Consider the following 15,546-nt stretch of genomic DNA (forward strand, 5'->3'; position numbering starts at 1 on the left):
TCATACCTCAGGAGCTTCCTTCTCCATGTGACCCGATCTTGCACGACCACCCACTGAGGTCTATCCCAGCCCTGCTTCTCTGTGTCTGACTTCTTCAGATTCCACCAAGAAGTGGGGTCACCCCGAATGTTCTCCCTCGTTAACTGCTCTGCCTGCCTAGACCCTTCAAGGCTGGTAAAGCAGCCCTCTGAACACCTTGCACAGCCCCAGCTCTGACCCCTGGTGGCCACCTTCTTGGAAGCTATTTCTGAGACCAGAGCCTTCATTTTATCTTGCTGCAGCCGGGATGCTACTCAGGATCCACAGAATCAGGCCTATCAGTGGCTTCCGATTAGCCACATTTGCTAAACATTTAAAAAAAAAATCTTTAAAAATTGTATGTGTTTTGAGTGCAAGATGAGACAGCTTAGTCGGTAAATGTTTGCCTGAAACCAGGAGAACCCTAGTTCCATACCCACGTTAAAGCATCGGGCCTGGTGGTCGGTCCATGACTAGATCACAGTACTAGGGAAACTGAGGCAGGAGAGCCCCTGGGCTTGCTGTCCAGCTAGACCAGTGAGCTTCAGGACAATGACAGACATTGTATCAAAGACTGTATTCCTGAGCATGACATCCAAGGTAGACCCTCAGCTTTGACACATGCACACACTTGTACATACTTATTTATGCATACACATGATCACACAATTAAACATCACACGTGCTTAAGGAGCTGTGATGTTTTGATGTCCATGATGACATGATTGCCGCAGCCAAGCAAATTAACATCTAAGTCATATATGACTATGTGTGTGCATATAGGTGTGCATGTATGTGTGTTGTGTGCATGCATGTGTGTGTGGAGAGCACTTGAAATCCACTCTCTAAGTTTCTGCCCCTTTCCTTCATCTCTCAGCTCCATGTAATCACCACTTTACACTTTTTACATTTTTGTCCATTTGTGGTTTTGGAAATGTGTACATATGCCTATGCATGTGTGTGCATGTGCCTATGCATGTGTGTGCATGTGCCTATGCATGTGTGTGCATGTGCCTATGCATGTGTGTGCATGTGCCTATGCATGTGTGTGCATGTGCCTATGCATGTGTGTGCATGTGCCTATGCATGTGTGTGCATGTGCCTGTGCATGTGTGTACATGTGCCTATGCATGTGTGTGCATGTGCCTGTGCGTGTGTGTGCATGTGCCTATGCGTGTGTGTGCGTGTGCCTGTGCATGTGTGTGCGTGTGCCTATGCATGTGTGTGCGTGTGCCTATGCATGTGTGTGCGTGTGCCTATGCATGTGTGTGCGTGTGCCTATGCATGTGTGTGCGTGTGCCTATGCATGTGTGTGCGTGTGCCTATGCATGTGTGTGCATGTGCCTATGCATGTGTGTGCATGTGCCTATGTGTGTGTGTGCATGTGCCATCTACTTTGTTGTTGTGAGGCAAAGTCTCTCCTTTGTCCTTATTGCTGACGGATGCTGGCGGGTCAGTGAGACCCCGGCACCCCCTTGTCTCCACGTCTCCAGGGCTGCAATTGTAAAAACTCACAGCCATGCCTTTTAACATGGATCCTGGCCATCAAACCCAGGTCCTCATGCTGCCATGCCAGCCGAACATCTTTCCAGCTCAGAGATTCATTTAGTACAGTTTCAGAGGATGGGGAATCCAGTATTGGGGAGCTGCCCCTGGCTAGGTTCTTTACACTATGTCACCATAGAAGAAAGGCAAGTGACAAGGTGTGTGTATGCGTGTGTATGCATCTGTGCATGAGTCTTTGTGTGTATGTGTGTGTGTGTGTGTGTGTGTGTACATGTGTGTATGAGAGAGAGCAAGCAAGTAACCCTTCATTGGATACACACCCCTAGGATAACTCTAACCCATACATCACACACACACACACACACACACACACAAACACTCACCTTCCCCCCTCTCAGTGTTTGTGTGTGTGTATGTGTGTGTTGGGAATGGATCTGAGTTTACAACAGAAGAGCCTTGGTGACACACTCAAGTCACAGTAGCACATCATCTGAGAAATAGAAAGGACACAGTGATAGAGACATGGGGTCAGGAAGAACACATTCTTCTGACCTAAGCAGAGGGGCCAAGCAGTACAGCTCCCTGCAGGCATGTGGAGCTGGTGGTCCTGTCCTGGCTCTGCCCCTGTGTCCCTGCCTCCCACCTGCCTCTGTGTAGTTCCTCAAGCTGTATCCTCTCAGGTCACAGGATCCTTCTGCTCATGGTCATTGTCCTCGCTCTTTGCTGATGTCATCAAATGACCTTCTACAGCAGCCCTGCTGTCTGCTCATCCATCCACCAATCCATCTACCAACCCACTCACCCACCCACCCACCCACCCACCCATCCATCCATCCATCCACCCACCCACCCATCCACCCACCCACCCATCCACCCACCCACCCACCCACCCACCCACCCACCCATCCATCCATCCATCCATCCATCCATCCATCCATCCATCTATCCACCCACCCACCCACCCACCCACCCACCCACCCACCCACCCACCACCCATCCATCCACCCACCCACCCACCCACCCATCCATCCACCCACCCACCCACCCATCCATCCATCCACCCACCCACCCACCCACCCACCCATCCATCCATCCATCCATCCATCCACCCACCCACCCACCCACCCACCCATCCATCCATCCATCCATCCATCCATCCATCCATCCATCCATCCATCCATCTATCCATCCATCTATCCATCTATCCATCCATCCACTCATTCACCCACCTCACCTCTCTGTACTTAGATCATCCTATTTAAGCTTTGGTTCCCCACCCAGAGACCCTCATTGTTGACCCCTCTTCACCTGGACATGCTACTGTCACCTCAGCACTTGGGTTAAGCATTGCCATTTCCTTCATTGCCAAGTCTTTATAGATATCCCTTCCCCAGCCCGCATCTCCCTCTAAGCTGTTGCCACCACACACCCTAGCCGCTGACCTCTCTGTACCCACTGAAGACCATGATCCAAGAGTGGAAGTCATATCCCATTGCCCTTGTATCCTCAGATAAGCAGCCTGTTGGATTATAGACATGCCAATCAATGTTTGATGATGACGTTTGGTATTCTCACCTGGTCAGATGACAGTGAGTTCCCTTCTTTTTCACTGTCTTAAACTCTATTGCTCTGATACCAAAAACACTTTTTTGCACACTCAAGTTGTCAGGCAAGGGATTGCATTATGGGATATGAAGATCAGGATGATGATGATGAGTCTTTTCACTTTCTTCAGCATTTAGATGTGTGTTGTGCGCATGTGCTTATAAGTGTGTGTGTGCATATGCAACTGGACATGGAAACATGAGCCTGTGAGAAGAGGGCACTTGGTCCCCAGGAATCACAAGAGATTGCTAGCCATCCAACATGGGTACCAGGAAGTGGACTTGGGTCCTTTGCAAGAGCAGCAAGTGCTTCTAACTGTTGAGCCACCTCTCCGGGCCCCACGGGTTGTTATCTGAGGCTGTCTCTCACTGAGCCAGGGACTAGAGAGTTATGCTAGTTTACCTAGACAGCTGGCCTTGTAGCCTTTGCCTCTACATTGTAGTTATTGGCATTCCAGCCACCAGGGAGGGCCACCACGGTCACAAGGCTTTTACGTGGGTTCTGGTGGTTGCAGAACAAACTGTGTATTTCCTGAGTCATCTCCACAGACAGGGATTTGGGGCTTGTGGATTTGGCTAAGTGAATTGGCAAGCAAGACCCAGGGATTCTCCTTACTTTTGTTGTCCCCACCGTGCCAGCCTTGGGATCGCTAAAGTAAGGTGCCATGCCCCCACTCTTCCCATGGATCCTGGGTATCCAAACGCAGGCCCTCACACTTACCCAACATTTCACCAGCCAAGCCCTCTTATATGCATCCAAGAACTGGGCAGATTTTAAATTTCTGTCATCTTATATTTTTGTCTTTTTAGACTTGAGTCCAAAATTAAACTAACAATGACTAATAGAGTGTAGCATCTTTCCTTTCTTCTGTTGGTCTCTGCTTCACCTCACTACCCCCTACTTCCAGACTGGGCTGAGCTCTTCCATTGCTTTCTCAAGGACAGACTATGGCTGCCCGTAGCTTCTAGTCCATCTGCTTGGTGAACAGGGTAGGCTGACATTACACCCCACGGCTGGGCCAAGAATCCAAGAGCATACAGATTGTCCCAAACTTGGTCATTTCTTTTTCTCTTTTGCGTCATCCATGGTCTGGAGACAAAGAGCAACAAATACAGATGCAGGGCTGCTCCTGGGGAGGAGTTTTGGCTCTACAGTAAAACATGTCTTCCATTTGGAAAACATCCAAAGACAGAGGTGGAGGGTGTCAGAGGACCGTCCAGCTGCAAATACGAACTTCTACGCTATGCCATAGTCTTAACTGTGAGTTAGGACAGAGGGTACCATTCCTCACACAGATGCTGTTGGATGAGTAAAGATTCAGAGATGACAAGTCAAATACCAGTTCTTTAAAAAGGAAGCCCCTGGAGAGGTGTCTCAGGAGTTAAAAAGTATTTGCTATTCTTGGAGAGGACATAGGTTCCGTTCCCAGCATCCACACGGTGATTTACAATTATCCATAACTGGTTCCAGAGAATCAGAACCCTCTTCTCTCCCCCGAGGGCACTGCATGTACATATTTTCATGCAGTTATATACATATAAGTAAAAACCAATCACATCTTTTAAAAATAAAAATTAGCACAGGCTATACCCTGGCAATACCAAAATTGAATTAAAATATATAAAATTAAAAAAATGAAAAAAAAAACTAGTAGAGCTGGGGACTTGCTTGGCTCAGTTGGTATAATGCTTGCTTAGCACGCACAAGGCCCTGGGTTCAAGCCCCAGAGGGTGTGACTGTAATCCTAGCACTGGGCGTGTGGTTGGAGAGATATGGAGGCAGGAGGATCAGGAGTTTAAAGTTATCCTTGGCTACACAGGGAGTTTAAGGCTGGCCTGGCAATTTGAGACCTTGTCTCACAAGAGAACAAAAAGAGCTAGAGTTGTCACATAATATCCAGGAACTCTTTCATAGAAATGGTGGGGGGAAAGTTCAGAAAGCTGAAAGACCAGGGTGCCGATCAGATGGCCGCCATCTGACTAGCAGGAATTCTAGAAAAACATGGGGAGGAGGGAAGGGAAGGCCAGTCACAGGCACACAGAAACTAGTTAGAGGGGAAAGCACAGCAATTATTGATCTCAGGGAAAAAAGAATGCCCAAGGCCACATAATCCTCTTACCAAACTGGCTTCAACAGCCAACAGTATGTCATTGTCCAAAGAAGCCATTATAAACATGGAACGTTGCTTTCACCGAAAGTGACATGAACAGAGTGTACGGAATCTGGAGTGAGAAATATTTTCTAGGGAGAATTTAAAACATCTGGATCTTTCTTTAATGGCCTTAATAGGAATCTTGAGATGTTCCCAAAGTCTAAGAACTAGTGTTGTTTTAAGGATGTGGGGACGCTAGAGAGATGGGATTAAGAGCGAGTGCTGCCTCTCCGAAACAGTCAGGTGGCGCTGTAACTGCTTCAACCTCCAGCCCCAGGGGTCTGGCGCCCTCTTTTGGCCTCTGTGGGTACTTGCACTTATGCACATCACCATATGTAGATATACACACTTATACATAATCTAATAAAATAACATTTTAAATGAGTTTAATCCCCAGAATATACACAAAAAAGAAAGATCTGGACGCAGTGGCATGCATCTGTGACTCCAGCACTGGAGAGGCAGACGTGGGTAAATAGGAAAGCCTTGCAGGTCAGCCAGCCTAGCATCCTTCGCAAGTGTCAGGCCAGGGAGAGACCTTATCTCAAAACAAAACAACTAAGACAGACAGTGTCTGAGGTGCTCATGCATGTGAGGCTGTCCAGGGCTCCACACACAGATGCACACAAGTGCACACACATGAATGCACACACAAGGGAGAAGGAGAAAAGAGAACATGCAAACTAAAAATGTGGGGATAAAAATGAAACGGAGCAGGAAATGGTTGCTGAGGGAGAAACAGGCAGACATTAAGGAGGGAGCGTGGCCACGTTTGTTTTAACCTTTCTGGTTCTGGTACAAGAGAAATGAGGAAGAGCGTGTAGTAATAGAAACTTCGTGTGTGTATTAAACCATTAAAGGAATTTTGTTTCTGTAGACTTCAGCAATCTTTTCTTCTTTGTTTAACTTTTGGCTCCTGTAAATTTCATGCAAAACTATCAGCAGTGCATGTGCAGGTGTATTTGTGTTTGTGTATAAGTGTGCATGTGTGTGTTAGCACACACATGCATGTGTACATATATATATGTGGAGGGCAGGGGACAAACTTAGCTGTACCTTGAGCACTGGCCACCCTGTTCTTGGTTTGTTTTGACACAGGGTCTCTCAGTGACCTGGAACTTTCCAGTGAGCCTCAGGCATCCGTCATTCCCCGGTGGGGAATTAACGTGCATTTCCATGTCTGTCCTTTAAAAATTATTTGAATCTATCCACTGAGAATTTTATTTACATATAAAATATATTATGACCATGTGCCTAGCTCATTTTTCTTTTTCATGTGGATTTGGGGGGATTGAATGCTTGCAAGGCAAGTACTGAGCCAATAAGTATGCCAAATACATGTATGAATGTCCCTGCACACACTAATAACAGGCTGTCTAATGCTGTGATAAAACACCATGAAAGCAACTCGTGGAGAAAAGGGTGTGTTTCATTTTACAGCTGTAATCCATCACTGGAAGGAGCTGTAGCAGGGACCATGGAGGAGAGCGCTTTCTGGCACTTCCTGCTCCCTGTGGCTTACTTACCCTGTGCTCTCATGTCACACAGTGTCATCAGTCTAGGGGCCGCACCACCGACAGGGCACTGGACACATCATCGTCAACCTCTAGTTAAGAAAATGCCCAGTCGTACGGAGGCACTTTCTCAGTGGTGATTCTCTTTTCTCAGATGACTATAGCTTGTGCCGTGTTCACAAACAACCAAAAAAGCAACCGAGACACCAGTTGAATCAGTCAGCTTCAGGTTCAGTGAGACTGTCAAAAACAGGCATGTGCACCTGCACACATGTGTATACATGCACATGTATGCACACATAAGCACGTACACACACACACACATGCACATGCACTCACGCACACACACCCACATATCTAGAATAAACCAGTGTGACGCTCACCTGGGTGCATTAAGAGGTTTCTGTTTGCTTTCTTGTTTTTTAAGGCAGGATCATATTTAGACCTGGATCCTCTGCCCTCATCTCCCATGTGCTAGGATTACAGGCATGGACCATATCACCTGGGGACTGAACCCACCAGGCTTTATTCGGGCTTCATAGATGCTTCCACCCAAGCCACATTTCCATCTTAAGTGCATTTGTTTGAAGCTCCAGATCAACTTAATCTGAGTTTAAGAGAAAAATTCCAGGTCAGGTAAGCTGTAAATCTTAGCTGCTGCCTGGAGGAGGAGGGCGGAGAAGGAAAAAGTCGCTGTGTCATTTGAACTAAGCTGGCGTGGCAGTGAGCAACCTTTACAAAAAGAGAGAAGAACCGGAGTAAAGGCAGCACTAAGCTTCTCAGAGAAGCAGGCAGTCTTACAAAGTCGCTCTGTAGCCGACCCAGTGGAATTCTGGGAAGAGGAGAAGATTGGTCAGTAGAGGGTCTTAGCTGCAGTTTCGATTTGATAACATCCACCGAGAACAGGCTGGGTGAGGACCCAGAAACAAGACATATCTCTATGCATTTATTTAGACCGTTGAATTCTTTTATCATCTTATACTTTTTAGCCACACATGTCTGTGTATGTTTGCTACTTAATTTTTTTCCTAAAAATTGATTCTGGAATGTTCCCCAAATCCCGTGTGTTAAAGAGTTACCCAAGCTTGGTTCTGTTGGGAGATGGTGGGTCTTTTAAGTGGGGACCAAGTAGAGGGTCATTGTAAGTGTACCCTCAAAAAGGGGAGTGGGGCTAAGGTGCTCCTCTTCCTCTTTTTCTCTATTTCTGACTGGGAGGCAGAGGGTTGGTATCCATAGAAACCATTTTGATCCCAGTCTAGTAGTGAAGATGTCATCCTTATAGAGTAAGGTTATGAGGCCTCCAGGTGGAGATTCTCGCTGCAGTGCTGGAGCTAATGTTGGAGACCCGTGTGGGAGTCGGTCTGCCCACCCTCTCCGTCACCATCTGCCTGCCTGCCCCTTTTGTTTGAGGAAGACAGGGTCCACCAGCAGCACGGACGGGAATCTTCGGTGTTCCTCTTGTAGGTCGGAGCTCTGCCCCGACTGTGTGACGTGCGTCGTGTGCTGCTAGAGGAAAGGGCCCAGTGCCTTCAGGAACTCTCCAGAGAAAAGAAAGGAGCTCTGGGCCCAGAGACAGCATCAGGTAGGAGGCCTCCCTCAGCCCAGTGTCCTCCAAGGGGGAACTGTCCAGTCATCGGGGTGGGAAACTTGTCATCAGGGCCAGGTGGGCTGTCCGGGGTGGGTCCATTTTTGTGCGCTCAATCAGCAAGCTGTCAGATCGGGTACGTGGTGTTCATGGACTCAGAGACAGCATTTTCTTGTCTCCTTTCTTTGGAAACAGCCAGCGTATTCTCACCATCAGCTTCTTCACACCCAGTTTATCAAGGTGAGTTTTTTATTCACTTTTGTTAGCTTATAAATCTCTGACTGTGTGTACGTGTGTGGTGGGTGTATGACACACATATGTGTATGTGTGTAGGCTGTATCTGTGAAGACAGAGGACAACTATTCCTTGCCTCTCACCTTGTTTGAGACAAGGTTTCAACACTGATGCCCATCCCAGGCTAGCTGGCCTGCAAGCTCCCAGGGACTATTCTGTACTTTTCTCCCACAGGTATGCTGGCATTGCAGATGTGTGACTTTACAGCTAGCTTTATGTAGGTTCTGGGGCTCTGAACCCACGTCCTCATGTTTGCAAAGCAAGCACTTGACCCATCAAAGTCACCTCCCCAGTGCAAAGGGAAGGTTTGGTGGGAAGTGTGTCACAGTATCCCTGGTCCCCCCTCCACACTCTTGGCCCATTGTGCTGAGCAAGGAGGGGCAGCATAGCACCAGGATGCCTGAAGTAGGGGGAAGGAAACACATTTGCTGGTGTAGAATAGGAAACTCAGAACAGACTGCCTGAGAGCATCCTGCTGAGAGGATTTCTTTCAGCACTAGATAGAGATGCTGGTGACGCCTGACGCCCTCTCTCTGAAAGCCCTATAAGGACTACGAAGCATCTTTAAACCTTTAACATTTTATTTCTAGATTTATTTATTTTATTCTACATATATGAGATTTTCCTCACACATATGTCTGTGTGTAGCATGCATTTCCAGTGCCTGGGGAGGTCAGAAAACAACATGGGATCTCCTGGAACTGAAGTTATGAAAGGTCTGAACCAGTATGTGGGTGCTGGGACTCAAACCCAGATCTTTTGCAGGAATAATAAGTGTTTTAACCACTGAGCTTCCCAGCTTAACCATCTCTCCAGCCCTGCCAGGGAGCATCTTAGCAAATATGGCCGTATTAGCGCCCTTCCACTCCTGACTTCCAAAGAAGGCCCTGCTAGTCAACCCCAGCATCCCTGTTCAGGGATGAGTAGCAGTCACTGGTTGTGACTGTAGGAAATTGTTCGCCCTTCTGAGTTCGATCTCTAGAATGGAGACGATCATGTCTGTTTCAGAATTACAATAATAAATGAGATATAGTGGGTAAGGCACAGCGATTATGAGTTTAAATATTCCTCGTTGGAACTAGGGATGTTGCTCAAGTGACCTATCACCTGCCTACCGTGGACATTCCGTCCGTTCAATCCCTAGGGTCACGGTCAGTCAATCAGTACATAGATAAATACTTGTTATCATCAACCAGCACTATTATAAGTTTTGTTTGTAAGTGTTAATTGTATTCCTAGCCAGAGTGCATCATTAAGAAGACAGCTTGGGGCTGGGGAAATGGCTCCACTACGTATTTGCCTTAAAAGCACAAGGGCCTGAGTCAGACTTCCCAAGTCTGGTAGCACGCACTTGGAATCTCAGTGCCCGGCTGGAGGCCATGAACGGTTTCCTGAAGCTCACAGGACAGCCGGACTAGAGAGTTTCAGACCAGCAACAGACGCTCAGCAGCAGGATCTGGCATCTCAGGTTGTCTTCTGACTTCCACAGGCACCCACACACATATGAGTACACAGAAACACAAGCACATATGTGCACATGCAGCCCACATGAATACAAAGAAACACTCACACACACACACTCACGTGTGCAGGCATACTCACACACATACGTGCATATACACATATAAACAGGAACACATGCACACATATAGGCACACACATGAATACAGGAGATCACATGCATGCACATACATGCACATACATGCACACAGAGACAGGAAGACAGAAAGACAGAGAGACAGAGAGAGACTGGCTGAGGGTTTTGCTTAGAACCAGGCAGGTGTCAAACGCTCGGAGCCCGGTGTGAGGCCTGGGAAGGGTTGAGGTGTGGTCCTCGCCTGCCCTGCTACCTCCGTGGGTTTCCAATAGACTCAGCTCTCAATACCTTGAATGGCTCCATCTTGGCTAGTGGCTCAGGAGTGGCCAGGGGACTCTCGGCTGGGGGTCTGGGGTTAATGGTTAAGCTGTTGCTTCTCTCAGGTAGAAGTTAATGTTTGAAAACAAGACAAATGACAGGAAATGCCACTCTTGGAGAGTCACCAAGCCTGGAACACTTACCACATAAAACATTGACTTCAGCTCTTTTGAGTTAAGGGCCCCAGTCCACACTGTAGGACTGTCTCGGGGCCATGGCCCGAGCTGCCACTCTACTGGGATATTTACTACTGGGTTTGTAGAAGCCACCGTCCTCACACAGAGGGCTGGAGGAAGTTTCTAGCTCTCCTTACAAGAAGAGTGTTCCAAAAGGATAGTATGGTGGCCAGATAATTGTAGGTTCTGTGGTCGTAACAGACCTGGGTGTCCATTCTTTTGTCACCTAGGGCTGTGTGACCTCCAGCAAGACCTCTCTGGGCCTTGTGCCCTACCTTCTCCGTCAAGGGGAGCCCGTGCGTGCGTCTCCCTGAGCGTGAGTGGGAAGGCACGGGAGTTTTTTACGTTCATGCTTTTCTGTTGACATAAACCGTCATTAAATCAGCCTCCAGGAGGTTTGCAATCTGCTGCCATTGGCCACGCAATGCAGCCACTGCAGAGTCGAAAACGCCCTTCTCGGGCGAGGAAGAGCCGTGGCTGCTTCCGGCCACCTGTGTCAGCAGGTGCAGGGTCCCAGAGCCCGGGTGTCCCACGTCCTCTGTCATACACTGCAGAACGGGGTGGGGGGGAGCTTTAGTGTCCACACACTTGAAAGGACAAATAGATCCAGTGACACCCCTACCCCCAAGCCCATCTTTTACAGTTCTGAAATGAAGTTAAGGTTTAAGCCAAAGCCAGAGTTCTGTGTCCCAAGTAAGGTGTGGTCTCATCACCATTTACCCACCAATGCCTCTCCCTCATCCTCTTCCTTTTTCTCCCTCTCTCCCTCCCTCCCTCTCTCTCTCCATCTCTTTCTCTCTCCCTCCCTCCCTCTCTCTCTCCATCTCTCTCTCTTTCTCTCTCTCTCTCTCTCTCTCTCTCTCTCTCTCTCTCTCTCTCTCTCTCTCCCTCCTTCCCTCCCTCCAGGGTCTCATGTAGCTCAGGCTAACCTCAAACTCACTAGGTAGTCAAAGATGACCTTAGCCTTCTGATCCTCCACTTCCTGAGTGCCGAGATTTCAGGTGTGTGCCACCATGCCTGGTCCCGTGGTTCTAGAGCTGGACTTAGAGCTTCCTACACGTTAGGCCAGCACCGCCCCCAGCAGAGCTGTAGGCCCAGCATCCTGTTAGCTTCTCCCATCGTCTAAAGACAAAGTAAATCCTCAAAAAACCACAAAACCAGTAAAATAAAAATTGTTCACATAAGTACCAAGGAAAAGGCCAGGCCCTCCATGTGAGCAGTTTCCTCGGCTGCCAAGAATTCACAGGTCCCCTCTCAGACGTCTTTGCTCGGAGCTGAAATGGACAAATAAGAACTTCTGTGGGTGTCCAGTACGAACAGGGTTGAGAGCCATTTCTACTGATGTGGAGGGCAGCCTGGGAGGTGACCCTTCACTGGGCTGAGGAGACAGCAAGGCTGTATGGGACCCCAGCTTCATGATCTTCCTGCCTTTGTCTCTCTGCCTAGACTCTGTTCTTCCTGCACACATGGGCCACCGACTCCCTGTGACACCTGGGCTGTTGCAATATTCAGTTCCAGAATGTCTGCTTCTCGTAGCTCAGACCTGGCATAGTTGCACCCTGGCCCAGGGCCTGGCTGGCATGAGGAGTGTGGCCCTGAGCCATCCGGCGGGGGGGGGGGGTTCCTATGCCCCACCAGCTCTAGGTTGACTGTTCTCTGGATCCTGCCCAACATGACCCCCGGAAGATTCCCTGGTGACGTGACCAGCCCCAGACAGCTCTGAGAACTGGAGAAGGCAGCCGGGGATACCTGCTTCAGGAAGGGGGAACCCGGGTTCTTCTTTGGCCTCCTGGGACTCCAAATGCTGGAAACGGAAAGCGGCATTTTCTAGAAAGAACTCTCCTGGGACCAAGTCACACCTGTTATATCAATTACTCTTCTCATCACTATGACAAGACCAGCTTCAGAAAGGACAGGGTTGGTTTTGGCTCACAGTTTGAGGGTCCAGTCCATGTGGTAGGCACAGCATCAGGAGTCAGCTGTAACTGCAGTCAGCAGAGAGGAGACAGATGTCTGTGGTCAGCCCACTCTCTCGTTCCTTCAGCCCATGGGACGATGCTGCTCACACCCAGGGTGGCTCTTTCCACCCTAGTTAACTCCGTCTACAGCACACACACATGCTCAGAAGTTTACCTCCTAAATGATCCCACATTCCATCAAAGTGACAGTGGACATTAATGTCACACCCAGGGACACCGGGGAAGACCCTTCTCAGACCTGGAGAGGACACCCACGGTACCTCTGGGGTGGTGGGACAGACAGGTACTCTGTAGCTGCTCCAAAACAGAAGTGCATAGGGCTTTCTGCCCAGGCTCCCTGGGCGACCCTGGGGGAAGATTCAGCAGCATTGCAGTGCTGCCGTCTGCTTCCTCGAGGGACTGGCATCATTTGCTGGTCCCTGCAACCCTATCTATTCTGGATGGATTTCTTGTTGCTCTGGCATAAACTACCTAAGAGGGGAGGCATTAATTTTTCTCACAAGAGTTCAATCCATCGTCCCCGGCCCTACTGACTTTAGGACTGTGGTAAGGCAGGATGTTGTAGTGGTAAGAACGTGCTCGGAAGGACGCTGTTTGCCTCACGATGGACAGGAGACAGAGCATAAGAGATAGCCTGAGCACTGTGCAAACATTCACAGACTGAACCCTAGTGACTTTCTCCCTTCAACAAGCCCCTCTCGAAAACTGTCTCCTAGAACTGTGTCACCAGCTGGGGACTAACTGATTAGTACAGGAGCCAGTAGGGGACATTTCTATCCACATCACAACCACCAGGTCTGGGATGTGGCTCAGCTGATAACCTAATATGCATAAATCCCTGGGTTCCAACCCCAGCCATTCATAAATGGTGATTGTGATGACTAGCTTTAACTGTTAACTTGATTCAACCTAAAGCCACCTGAGAAGAGAAACTCAATGAAGGAGGGTCTACTTTGGTTGACCTGTGGGTGTGTCTGTTGGGGATTGTCCTAATTGAGTTAATAGATGTGGGAAGAGCCAGCTCACTGTGGGTAGCACCATTCTCTAGGCAGGGGTCCCAAGCTGTGTAAAAGAGGAGAAATTGAGCTGAGAACAAGCAAGAAAGGAAGCAAGCATGCAATCATCCATTTCTGCCTGCTCTTGACGTGGACATAGAGTAACTAAATGCTTCAGGTTTCTTGCCACTGTGGTTTAACCTAGAAATATAAAACAATAAACCATCCCTCCCTTTGTCTTGGTTAGAATATTATATCATAGCGCCAATCTGTAATCTCAGGACTCAGGAGGTGGAGGTAGGTGGGTGAGAGAGAAGTTCAAGGCCTGCCTCAGATACGTAGTGAGTTCAAGGCTGTTCTGGGATACATGAAACCCTGAGACAGAGAAACAGTAGGAGGCAATGTTGAAGCATCTGTCCAAACAAGCGAGGTGTCCTCATCACAACTCTATCCCTTCTCAGTACGGTCTCCATGGTAACCTGACCCACCACAGAGGCTCTGCCCTTTACTTCCCATCAGAAGCAATGGGAAGTATGTCCAATACACAACTCTTGGGGTTTTGGCCTAGAGTTTTCTAATTCAGCCATTGGGAAGTCAGACCCAGAAACCTTTATAAACTCCCCAGAGATGCTTTGAGAATTCACCCAGACTTCCCTTCTTCCCTGAGCTGAGTGTCCAGAATGCCCCAATTCTCAGCACACAGAGACAGGAGCAGTCATTGACTTAGCTTCCAAAGAGAACACTATTGTCCACCAGGCAGAGGGTCCCCAAGAGCAGAAGCCTATCTGATGGTCTATAACTGAAGCCCTGGGCTTCCTGTGGGCCTGGCATAGTGAGGGTACTCAGTGTGAGTCCAGTGAACCAGTGCTGGGACCCTTGGTGTCCACGCCAGTCCCCTCTGCAAACAGATGCTTCCGCCATCCCTGAGGCTCCTCAGTTCCATGTCTTTTTCTGGGCCCTCCACTCTCAATGCCAGCCTCTGGCTTGGTGTTTGTGGGAGAAACTCAAGGCATCTGATTCAGCCCCCACTTTCGGTGAAGCAGAAACCATGAAGCAGAGTGCGGTGAGGTGGCTTACCGAGTTGACAAAGCCAGGAAATGGGCAGGATGTGTCTGCCTAGCTCCCCGTCTGGTGCCAGATCAGAGTCTCCAACCAGTGTCCCAAGGCATCGGTTGATTCCTCGAAGGTGCAGGGCCATTATGAAGAGGCAAAGAGGTGTGTGTGTGTGTGTGTGTGTGTGTGTGTGAGAGAGAGAGAGAGAGAGAGAGAGAGAGAGAGAGAGAGAGAGAGAGAGAGAGAGAGAGAGAGAGTGGGCCTGGCCAGGATGACTTGGGCTAGTAGAGGAGGGTACAGAGGTCTGGGGGAGAGGAGGTGAGGCAGATGTGGTGTGCTTTGCTCTTTCAGTGGCACCAGCACCTAGTAGGTCTGGGAAAGTTTAGAAGTAGGTGAAGGACAGGGCAAGGGCAGGGTATGACCCAAGACAAAAATGGTAGCAGTCTAAAACGGTGGCCCTGGGAAGCTCCTAACTTGGATGGCAATGTTTTTGTTTCTTGAGACAGAGTTTTGTGTAGCCAGACTGGCTTCAAACCTACTTTGTAGCTGAGGATGACTTTGAACTTCTGATCCTCCTGCCTCCTCCTTACTGGGATTATAGGCACGTGCAACCACAGCCAGCTTACCTGGTGCTGGAGACCAAGCCCAGGGTTTGTGAGTATGCTAGGCAAGTGCTCTTCCAACTGAGCATGCGCCTCCTTAGCCTTGGTGTTATGAGTTAAATATGTTCCCTGTAGGCTTATGTGTTAATCAC

General features: G+C 48.8%; 1 protein-coding gene and 1 long non-coding RNA gene across 3 annotated transcripts in view; one reads left to right on the forward strand and one right to left on the reverse strand.

Annotated features, from left to right (window-relative positions):
• The window catches only part of SCTR (secretin receptor), a 52,628-nt gene that overhangs the window by 6,813 nt on the left and 30,269 nt on the right, over positions 1-15,546 (forward strand). For both annotated transcript variants that reach the window (XM_080917911.1, XM_080917912.1), the window contains exons 2-3: positions 8,260-8,377; positions 8,576-8,620. In XM_080917911.1, coding sequence (XP_080774037.1) covers positions 8,260-8,377; positions 8,576-8,620 — 163 coding nt within the window. The remainder of the gene's footprint in view (positions 1-8,259; positions 8,378-8,575; positions 8,621-15,546) is intronic.
• On the reverse strand, positions 11,145-13,095 carry LOC308421512. The gene is made up of 3 exons (XR_013975053.1): positions 12,515-13,095; positions 11,954-12,039; positions 11,145-11,313 (listed from the first exon to the last, which is right to left on the reverse strand). It is a non-coding gene; the product is annotated as an uncharacterized lncRNA (long non-coding RNA).

This window comes from Micromys minutus (assembly GCF_963924665.1).
Source record: "Micromys minutus genome assembly, chromosome: 6".
Classification (NCBI taxonomy): Eukaryota; Metazoa; Chordata; class Mammalia; order Rodentia; family Muridae; genus Micromys; species Micromys minutus.